Source organism: Chelonoidis abingdonii, chromosome 5 (assembly GCF_003597395.2).
Source record: "Chelonoidis abingdonii isolate Lonesome George chromosome 5, CheloAbing_2.0, whole genome shotgun sequence".
NCBI lineage: Eukaryota > Metazoa > Chordata > Testudines > Testudinidae > Chelonoidis > Chelonoidis abingdonii.
Window position 1 is genome coordinate 14063267 of NC_133773.1, and position 11409 is coordinate 14074675.

Here is an 11409-nt window from a genome sequence, read left to right on the forward strand (position 1 = left end):
ATTACTTTGGTAGAAAATTTTTCTTTTAGTATTAATCCTTAAAGTTGTCTTTACAGATATTTACATGGTTTGAACTAGTACACAATCATATTAGATAAGCAGGATATATTTTCAACATCTTCTGTGAATGGTACTATTGAGTCAATATGAAATTCGTTAAGCAGAAAAGGGCCAAAACTGAAATAATTCAAATTCTACTCCATCATTAACTTTGGGGTTTATATGCAGTGGGACCTGGATTTAAACAACTCATAGTTTACAGAATCAAGATCTGATTGAATAGGGTTTTCCAAAGCCACAACCACCTCCTGTTTCCCCATCTCCACTATTAGAAATACTCAAAGTTTTCCAAAACAGCATCAAGATAATGTACTGTAACAACTCAAACGGGTAGCGATACTTTAATCACACCAACCCACACTACTCCAAAGAACGTTCTATGAAAAGCAAATACCGTAAGAAAAAAATGAAACAAATTCAAAGAATATTAAAGTAAGGTTAAGGCTGACATACAGAGAAACAACAGTAAGGAAATTCGAAGTCAAGTACATCTGTTCATTCTTACATCTCCCATTGTTTGTATTACTTCAGATACTGCAGGAATCTCAAATGTGCGTGCTGTAGCACCTAAGCACAATGAGACACACTTAAGATGGAGTTTCAGCCTCTTATTTTGAAGCCTCTTACTACTGTCAGGCTGAATTATTTTGCCTTTGTGAGTAAATCTGAGCTAATGGATTTTTATCCCTGAAATCATTTGACAGGTCAAGTTTAAATTATTTTTTTTTAAACCAGGGAGAATCTTATTTAATTTCAAGAGCAATTCCACACAAAAGAAATCCCATCTAGCAAAATATCAAAGAAAGATGATGTTACTATTTGACAATGACAATCTCAAGTGGCTTGGCATGGATTTACATCATGATAGTTACTGAATAGGGGGCCTAATACTGAAAGGTGTATGCCAATTGGTGTCAGTCATTTCAATAGGAATTCAGCACTTTGCAGGATTCAGTACTAAGTGACTCTGGATCACAAGCAAGCAGAGTAAAATGCTTCCACGCATTATTTACCATTATTTTTTTTTTGGAAGAGAATGTGGGGGGGAGGGTTGGTTTGTTTTTTATTCTTGCAAAGCTTTACGTTGGTTCTTTCTGTTTCCCACGTTCAGCGTACTTGTCCTGTACATTAAATTGCTTTCATCACAGCTAGTTCACAAAGAATCATTAGTTCCCTTAGAAAATTAAAGAGAAAAATGTGTTTTATGTATCCATATTGCAGGCTTCAAAGCCATCTTAAATAATGGCACAAGATTCCTGATAGTATCATTACATGATATGAGCCGTAATTCCAAAATTCCTTGGGGCTTGTCAAAATTCTCCTCATATCACATATTAATCAGAATGTTGTGGATGTGCTCCATTTTTTAACTCTATTTACAAGACATCTGCAAATTTCTTAATAATCAATGTTTAAATACGGAAATCAAAATAAAATGTGTCATTAACAAAAATACTAAGGTTATTTTCTTTTATGTGCAGATATGACAATACAGATCTTCATCTCTTATGATGCAATTTTGGGTTTCTAAATTAAAAAACCCAACACCACCACCACAATGACCCTCTAGAAAGAAGTCTGATTTTAAAAGATACTTCAAAATCTTGTCAGAATTTTATCTATAAAAATTGTTGGCTAAGGCAGATACAATTTTGCTCATGTTTTCCAGATTATGTAAGCCCTTGAATGGTGAAGCCCCTCCTGTCCCATACACATACACTCTGTAGTTGTAACAATGAGATGGCTGCAGGGCTCCCAAGGTAGAGAATTGGACCATACCTTCATGGGTAGGTTCTGGGTCGGGGGTAAGTGAGATGTCATCCAGCTCGCGCAGGCAGAGCCATTCTCCATCCATAGACACTCGGAATTTGCAAAGATAGATGGTCTCCATGGCAGCCTGCGTGATCTTGTCTGTAGTGGGGGTTGGCATATCGCTTTGAGGCGTCAAGGCAGACATGATGACTCAGCTGGCACAACAAAAAAGAACTAAAAGGAAAAGCCTTCTAAGGAAGATAAGAAATACCTTGCTGTGTAGAAACAAATATGCTCAAATCACACAAACTGCAAAAGCTTTTTCATATATACAGCAAGGTATAAATGATGCTCCTCTTCAGTCTCCTCCTCCTCCTCTCTTCCCCAACTATCTTTTTCTTCAGCTGAGCTAGATGCTATTAATCCTAAGCAACCACAGAAAACCTGGTCACTGCATAAAAGAGAAAGCTTCCTTTGCTCGTTACCAAAACTAAAATGAAAAACCAAAATAATATGTCTATAGGAATAGCTATCCAGAATTGCTAGAATCACTACTAGTCTCTTTCTCCCCCAGAGAAGCCAGGACACAGAGTGCTAGTAGGATTGGTTGTGCGCAGCAAGCAGGGTGTTGACCAAAATGGCTGACTAATGAACTGAACTGAAAATTCAGACTCATGTGACCAGCTGCTCAGATCATAGGGCAAGCAATTCCCAGGATGCTATATAGATGCTGCTGATGCAGGGAGAGCAATTAGGCTGATCTTGCTCTCACCATCCACAGCCTCTTTTCAGACTATGCTAGTCAATCTGCAATCAGGCATAACATAATGCACATATTTCTCATCAGTCCCTCTCATAGTACAAAGGAGTGGAGTGTCTATTTGATGACTACAAAGAGAGAACTGTATTCCGTTCATGTGCCTGGGTGCTTCTCTATAAATCAAATTGGGTGTGCAAATTATGATTGAGATCTCGCTTCCAGTGAGTTTAAGTTTCTCAAAAAATACCTTTTCAACGGAACTTTCCCAACTAAACAAATATTACATGGATTTACCCTCTGAGATAGTTAAAAAAAAACGAACAACAAAAAATAACACACACACACCTAGAAGGTTTGTTCAAATCTGAAGTGTTTGCCTAACCATGGTAATCTACAATACCACCACTTAAGGTATATATAACACCAGACAATAACCTCATATGGTATTTAATAATTTTAAATAAGATTTATATTAATTCTAGTCCTCAGTGATTGCAGTGTTACAGATGAATGAACTGCCCCCCACATCAACTCAATAGGGCAACCTAGAGGCATTTTACATTGAAAACTACATGAATAAAAAACTATTACATAGAAAACTGCCCTCCCTCCCCCAACCTCGAAAATCAAATTTAAACAGAAACACCTGAATGATGTATTTGGATGCACAGAAATGCTAGTAGTTTGAAAGGCAGAAACACACGACACTTCACTACAAAATTCAGATTCCCAATAAGTATGACTCAAAAAAGGGAACAGAAAACAGTCACTAAGTTAGTTTTCACTGTATTTATGGAACTGAGGGGGGAAGTCAGCAATAGTTTGCAGCAATTACTTCTAACAACAGGCAAAGAAAAGAAGTTGCTTACCAATATTGACCAGGAGTGTGACAACTGATTAGTTAGAATATGTATGCAGTCCCCTTTAAGGCAAAATGAATAGTTCTCTAGGGTATTGTTACAGTGATATAATACACACAGCACTCATGGCAAAAAGTACAGGTAGCTTTCTGAGAGAAAGCAACTCCTCTTTAAAAACACTAACAGTAGTTTACCATGTTGATGAAAGAGTATAAAAACCTCAGCAAATATCTCCAGTTTTAATGTTTGGATTTTATCACCACCATCACCCTGGACAACAAAACTAGATGGGTCAGTCTCTTTATTTAGTCAGTCTTGTTTTCAAGTTCAAATACAATATCATAATACTTCAATGTTTATACTTTAAATACCAGAGCAGAATGTTTGAACAACAAAACCTCTCAAAATTAAGCAATATAAATTTATTTTGTTAAACCTAATTTTGCTTCATTGGTTCTTTTAATATAAAACCTGAATTTCGACCAAAGGTGGTTCTTAAATGGCACTTGTAACACGCCACTTTAAGGAAAAAAAAAAAAAAGATCCATTTTACCTTTGTAAAGCTGTCCTATCTTTTTAAAACATAATCTCAGCTATACCTGACCTAGAAACTCTAATTTTATCCAGTCATCTTCAACAAAGAATGGACCCTTTGAGTATTTTATTTGAAAGGTTGGCCAAGTTATTTTTAAAGGTATTCAATGCATGTTTTTGAATCGCTGAGAATTCTTTTAGTCTGATACAGACTAACACGGCTACCACTCTGAATTCTTTCAGCATTCTCTGGAATTGGTATACATGGAAGTTCTGGTTGAGTCCTGACCTTTTATTAAAAAAAAAAAAAAAATGTTTAGGCCTTTTCTTTGCAAATATATTCTAAATGTAAGTTGACATCGACAACATTCAACATGAAAGAACAGCATGGCAAAGCTGCTACCAAAAGTATATGTTGTGCTGTATGACAAAAATCAGCTACTATACTGGACAGCAAAAACTGTAGTTATCTTTAAAAGAGCACTAAGGGGTGAACATCCTGAGATTCACCAACCAGAGAACCTTAATTTTGGAAAATTGGTTGAAACAACTAAAAACAGAGTTATAAAACAAACAAGTTCACACAATAAAATTGGGGCAAACGTGGCTTCTGTATACGAACTTTGTGTCTCAAAAGCTATTAGAGAACATTAGAGAAATATTTTTTTGTTTTTCCATAAACACTTTGATATTAAAAAACAAAGCAATCACAGGGCAAGAGGTAAAACTTAATCATGGTTCAGAAACTGGTCGAGGAGAAGGAATTATCTAAGTTCAGTACCAATGTGGACACAAGAACAAACGGATATAAACTGGCCATCAGGAAGTTTAGACTTGAAATTAGACAAAGGTTTCTAACCATTAGAGAAGTGAAGTTCTGTAACAGCCTTCCAAGGAGAGTAGTGGGGTCAAAAGAAATATCTGGCTTCAAGACTAAGCTTGATAAGTTTATAGAGGGGATGGTATGATGGGATAGCCTAATTTTGGCAATTAATTGATCTTAATAATTAAACGGTAAATATGCCCAGTGGCCTGTGATGTGTTGTTAGATGGGGTGGGATCTGGGTTACTACAGAGAATTCTTTCCTGGGTGTCTGGCTGGTGAGTCTTGCCCACATGCTCAGGGTTTATCTGATCGCCATATCTGGGGTTGAGAAGGAATTTTCCTCCAGGGCAGATTGGCAGAGGCCCCGTTTTTTGGGGGTTTTTTGCCTTCCTCTGCAGTGTGGGGCATGGGTCACTTGCTGCAAGATTCTCTGCACCCTGAAGTCTTTAAACCATGATTCGAGGACTTCAGTAGCTCAGACATAGGTTAGGGGTTTGATACAGGAGTGGGTGGGTCAGATTCTGTGGCCTGCATTGTGCAGGTCAGACTAGATGATCATAATGGTCCCTTCTGACCTTAAAGTCTATGACTCTATGAAAACAAAGTATAGGACTAAATGGTGAAGGAGGCTAATAGTGGGTATCACTTCATTAAGCTGCAAGCAGCTATAATATGTTAAAAGTACTGCAAAAATGCTGGCATCATCAAAATATTTAAAAGCTAGGAATTTCAGATCAAAGATTTATGCAAGTGACAAACACGGTTCTGTAAAAAAATTTAAGACAAGAATTTAAAAATTAAGTTCAATTTTATTAAATGAATCAAACATCAGAAGGCAAGCCAATTCATTCGACCATTACTATTTAAAATGTTAACTTTAGATAATAGGACTTACTTTAAACTTTGGTCCTGTGCATTAAATATTAACTAGATTAGTCCAATAAGTCAGGTCAATATTTTTCTTTCTTGTCCTTTCTTTTTTATTACAAAGTGACAAAAAAGAACTTTTTGAACTCCAGTGAGTACCTATACTTTTAAAGTGACAAATCAGGAATCCATTGTCCACTTCAGATGTAGAGCAAGGTTTCTCAAACAGGGGTCGCCCCCTTCTGTAGGGAAAGCCATTGGCGGGCCAGGCCGGTCTGTTTACCTGCCCCGTCCGCAGGTCCGGCCGATCGCAGCTCCCACTGGCTGCATATCGCTGCTCCAGGCCAATGGGAGTTGCTGAAAGCGGCAGCCAATACGTCCCTCGGCCAGTCAGGGCTTTGCCCTGCACAAGCAGCGACCTCTGTTTGAAAAACCCTGATGTACAGGAATAAATTCTAACTTATACACAGACCACACATATGACTTCTAAAGGCAATACTTAGTGTGAACTTTTAGTTCAGAAGCCAAAAACCAGGCTTGCAATAAAAACTGAGTTACAGCCTTAACCATACAGAGCCTACCAACTCGCCATAAAGGGTGTAGAATAAAATGGCAAAGTTTTGGGATGACAACATTATTCTGGTTATTCAAGACAGGAGAAGACTGAGGAATTACAAAACAACCGACCAATGCTAGGTAAATACAACACTGACAGATGAGATTCAATGAAGGTAAAGTACTCATATACATAATAATGGGTTCTAAATTAACTGTAACCACTCCGAAAGAAGATCCAGGCAACACTGCAAACAACAGGATAAAACTGTACAGCATATATGTCTATAAGGTTCATGGAGTTGGAAAGCCAACCACTAACTGCCAGGAATCAAGAAGAAGTTTCCCCTACAGACAAGTAACTCCATACTTTTCATCATAGGATTTCTTGTGTCCCCCTCTGATGAATCTATACGGCCACACACAGGCTACAAGACTAGACAGGACATCAGTCTGATCCAAAATGGCAGCTTCCATGTTTCCAAATTAAATAAATCCTGATAATCAGTTTTCCCCATTCCCCAGCTATGCCTCTTGCAGATGGAACTACAACCTTGATATTCTGTTCCTAGTGTCCAGTATCTTTTCTTTTACCTTTTAACTTGGTGGGATACAGAAAGGCAGGTGGCAAAAATAATCACCCTTTGCATGATTTCCCTCATATCTCTGCTCCTGCTTTCAACGCTGTACCTCAATGACAAAGGCAGCATGCCCCCCTCACCCGCAGTTCAAGAGTTAATCTACCTTCCACACACACACACACCCCAAAACTTTCTTTTCTGCATAAAATATTCACCAGCCAACCCGCTCTATAGGTGACATGCTGTAGGATAATCAGCCCCCACCCTGAATGGGGGCATAGGCAGGATCCAACCCTTCATTTCTTTGCTGCAGTCAGAATTTTCACCTTCCACATAGGAGGCACACATGCAGTACCCCTCTTGCAATTTTAGTCCAGTAGTTAAAAATACAAAAGGGCAGGAGTGAAGAATTTTCTAGGCTCAAGGAAAAAGATGGAATCCATTACTTCCATGAATACAGAGACAGACTTTTCTCTTTGTGCAACAAAGGTGTTTCAGAATTTAGAATACCTAGTTCATTACTCTCCTCTCTGCCTAGGTACCCCTTCATCTCAATGCATACAATTCACTTTCTTCAGTTGATAAAATACACTATCTACATCCTTCCCTCTTCTATTCAACCTTTTTTCATTTGCAGATCCCTAAAAATTTCAAATGGAGATGCAGACCACTTTGGAAATGTGACATAGTTTGAAAACCACTGTTCTATCACAATGACAACCTTTCGTGCACTCCTTAGACATAGCATGCAGACCCTCGGGGGTACATGGACCACAGGTTGAAAACCAGTGTATTACAGCATTCCTTTATGCAATTTACAAAGCTACTGGCTACCTCAATTTCCAGCTTGACTGTAGACCAGTATAAAGCTCCCCCCTTCATTAGTACATATCTCACTATAAAGTAAAAACCATTTCCTCCCACCAACGAACTCCTATATGAAAGAACACAGTTAAATATAATATGAATACCAAGAATTAAATGTACAGTTTTTCTGATAATTTGTTAACTGGTAATTTACTAGTAAGAGCCTTATAATGTACACAGAATGCCATATCCATGACATAACTAAATTTCAGCAGAATATACTTATTTTCTTATTTATAACAATCATTACCTCCATGTCAGGCATAACCTAGCTGATCATTAATTGCTGGGAAAAGGGTCCTTTATACATCTCAATCCCTCAACTCCCATGATCATCAACTGCCAGAAAATACCCTTCCCATTAGTTGTACTTAAATCTCTTCTCTTTCTTTACTGCTGTGCAGAGGGATTAAGATTTACAGAGTGCTTTTAGATTCTTGACTGAAAGGCACTGTAAATGCAAAATACAGAAGTAATCTTACTACTCCTTAGTTTAACTTAATTTTTAAAATGATGGTGGTAGCAAAGGTTAGGGAACCCAGGAGAACGACACACACAAGCAAAAGTTTCAATTCTGGTTGTGTAGGATTGTTAGGCATAAAATTATTGTCTGATGCAGGGGCTGCCTCAAGCCATGATAATATGAATAAGAGATATTTTAAAAGTCTCAGTGAAACAAGGCTGGAGCTCACTGTCACATATGGACTCCCCTATTATCAACACTGAGGTCTTTTGGGATAGAATGGCCTGCTGCTTTGTGGAGTATATATGTTAGGGGAGGTTTCTGTAGTCTATAAAAACTCATATTGCATGTTGTATGATTTTGATACAAATAGCTTATCAAACATCATCTTTTTCTTTTCTTTCCTCCCTCTGCTTTATATATATTTATGCTGAAGCCTCTCTCTGTTCCAGTTCCTTTCTCACTTTCTTTCGGGAAACAAATGTCCAGAGGGTCCTGACACCTGGGAAACAACTGGGTTGTCTTGAAAACAAATGGTGGAAAGAGACAGGGGCTAATTACGCTGTTTAATCCTGAAAGCGTAAGTGAGCCTTGATGAGGAAAGCAGAATCTGCGCTAATCAGGAGAAGATAAAAACAGCTCTTCTAAATTTGGGGAGGGTGTAAATCAAACACTGCTGGCCTCCTGAACCGGCTGGGGCAGTTAAGCTTCCTATGCTGGCACAGCACACTGGAGGAAGAAACCTGGCTGGGGAACCTGAATGTTGACTTTTGGATTTTTATGTTTGGAATGTTTTGGCACACATCCTTTTCCAGCTCGAGAGAGGACAAACAAAACTTTTATTTCACACTAAATAAGAAAGCACGTGTGAATTGTTTTATGAAAGCCAGGCCCACCATTCAAGGCATTTCTGCAACATCTTTATAAACCACCCCATCAATAAACAAACTCACCTCACAGAGCACTGTACCAGTAATATAATAATTATAGCTACTCAGGGATACCTTAAGAAGCTGTGAAGCCTCTCAGGCCACAGAATCTGCAGATAAGTAAGGCTAGTCCCCAAACTGAAACATAAATCCCTCCAGAAAAAAAATGGTTTATTGTTAATTTGAAAGAAATGAGACCTAGTAGAAAAGTTTGCTGTTACTACCCAGACAATGAATGAGCAAGTGTTGCTACTGCCTGTGATGCAGAAAGTGAGACAGAGCGAGGATGAAGACTGGTGACCTGCATGCAAGTTTGACTCAGGAGAAGCAGACAAGCAGCACCATAGGAACAATTTATATTTCCTCTTTGCTTTACTTCCCACTATGTCACTATATCAGTCTCTCAGTCAGTGAGCAGGAATCTAACTCTTGACACAGGTTATCACATAAACAGCTATCACCATGCAGGTAGAGAAGCACAGTGCACCATATATATATATATAAAAAAAAGTGTTTGCTTTTTTACTAGGCTTCTTCCAAAGACTTCTGTATTACCAACAGCTGTTGCAGAGCAATACCTAGGCAGAGAGGAGAGTAATGAACTAGGGACTCTTGAGTTCTTATACTGGCTTTGACTCCTTGAGGCTTGGGCAAACCCATTAAGCTCCCTGCCTCAGTTTCCCCATTTGCACAATAGAGACCCACTCAAATGGGTGTTGTAAAAATGAGTGTTTGCAAGACACTTTGAAGATTAAAAGCACTATATAAAATGCTACGTTAACAAGAAAACTTTGGAGTACGCTAAACTCCTCTTTGTAAACACTGCATGCTTGCAATAGGGCAGGTTAGACAGTTCCATCCTATAACTAGCCTTTGCTAAAACACACAAATAACCTATCCCCTGTCACAGACTGCAAAATAACCCCACACAGTTACATAACCATATCAAGTGGAGAAACACACCCTATATAATATCAATTTGCTTCAGTACACAGTGGCAGGAGTTGGGCAGTCAAAGCCAGCCTATCCCCGAGAATCCATACCCATCCTCTACTTCAAGCATGGCAGTGTAGCCACTCAGTTAAAACTTCAGAGTACTCTGAGCTCCTTCCCCAGAACAAGCACAGTAGAGTGAAGCGGAGAGCGAGGCTTGTGATTATTTTTAATGTGGTAGCTAAGTTTCTGAATGAGCATTTCAGGAAGGCACGCATACCGAAGCGTCTCCTTACGTATCTTCCACAACTTTCGAGGCCGCACCACAGTCCTCCTGTTTCCCGCCCTCAGCTCAGATACACACACTTCACTTGCCTGTTGGGGTGATGACAGTAATATGATGGAGGGAGCACTATATGCCACCCTCTTCTGAAGATTCAGCCACCAAGTTCAAAGGAGTTTTGGTGTGATTTCCCCATATCCAATGGAGTCATTACTCTCTGGATACTGCTAACTCTTCCCTGCCAGAAATGACTAATCCCCAGAATTCATACAAATTTTAATGGAATGAATCAAAGTGATAAATGAAAAATAATTTACAGAAGTGCAACTATCTCCTCTTCTGATTACAAAGTACCGCAGTCAGCCCATCATGCTATATTATAGCTATAGTCAATATATTTTTCAGAAACAAAGTACAAACATTTCCATCAGAGCACAGCTTAATATAAGTTACCTTGGACAGTTGTGTTACCTCCTTCCTTGGCAAACAAACTAGTTTTCCGTTTAAGCAGGAACCCCAAACCCCCCTGCCTCTTACCTCCTCTCTGCTACTAACATCCCCTTGCCCCAGGGGTTTATCACAGGCAAGGGGATTCTGGCTGGGAGCCCCCCTTGCTGACAGAGAGCCAGTAACCCCGAGGGAAGGAAGGTTCTGCAGCTACAACCACTCTCAAGACCCAAGCTCAAGTCCAGGGGAGTTTGGGCGGAGAGAATCTGGGGCCGTGAATTGGGGTTGGGGGCGAGAAGGGATCAGGGAATCCCTGTGTAAGGGAGCTGGGGTTCCTGAACTGGGGGGGCCGACTCCCAGGCAGTAGAGAGAGGCAGTGCTAGGGAAGGGCAGGGCAGGGCACCAGCCCCCCGGGGTGCCGCCCCGGCGGTGCGAGGGGAGGCGGTGCTGGGCGGGGGTGGCTACTCACGGGTGCCGGCTTTGTCCTGTCCGGACGCGGGCCCCGGGGAGCTCAGCAGCAGCACGGGCAGGGCGGCGGCGCCGCCAGGGGGGCTCCACACGCTCTGCGGCGGCAGCCCGGCGCCTCGATGGCCCGGATAGAGCAGGAAATAGGGGGGAGACTCGGGGGGCGCCTCCTCCGCCGCCGCCGCTTCCCCGTCTGCGGCCTCCAGCGCCCCGGCCGAGGGGCTGCG

At 40.4% G+C, this 11409-nt stretch overlaps 1 protein-coding gene and 1 long non-coding RNA gene across 6 annotated transcripts in view; one reads left to right on the forward strand and one right to left on the reverse strand.

The window, feature by feature from the left end:
• RUFY3 (RUN and FYVE domain containing 3) overlaps positions 1 to 11271 on the reverse strand; it is a 73616-nt gene extending 62345 nt beyond the window's left edge. For 4 of the 5 annotated variants that reach the window (XM_032768101.2, XM_032768100.2, XM_032768104.2 and 1 more), the window contains exon 1: positions 1840 to 4273. In XM_032768101.2, the coding sequence (XP_032623992.1) occupies positions 1840 to 2017 (178 nt within the window). In that variant the 5' untranslated portion in view covers positions 2018 to 4273. Of the gene's footprint in view, positions 1 to 1839; positions 4274 to 11186 lie in introns of those variants that run through there. The other variant, XM_032768102.2, reaches the window with a different exon arrangement.
• LOC142046862 (uncharacterized) overlaps positions 1 to 11409 on the forward strand; it is a 137930-nt gene that overhangs the window by 94755 nt on the left and 31766 nt on the right. The gene's annotated exons all lie outside the window — the stretch shown is intronic.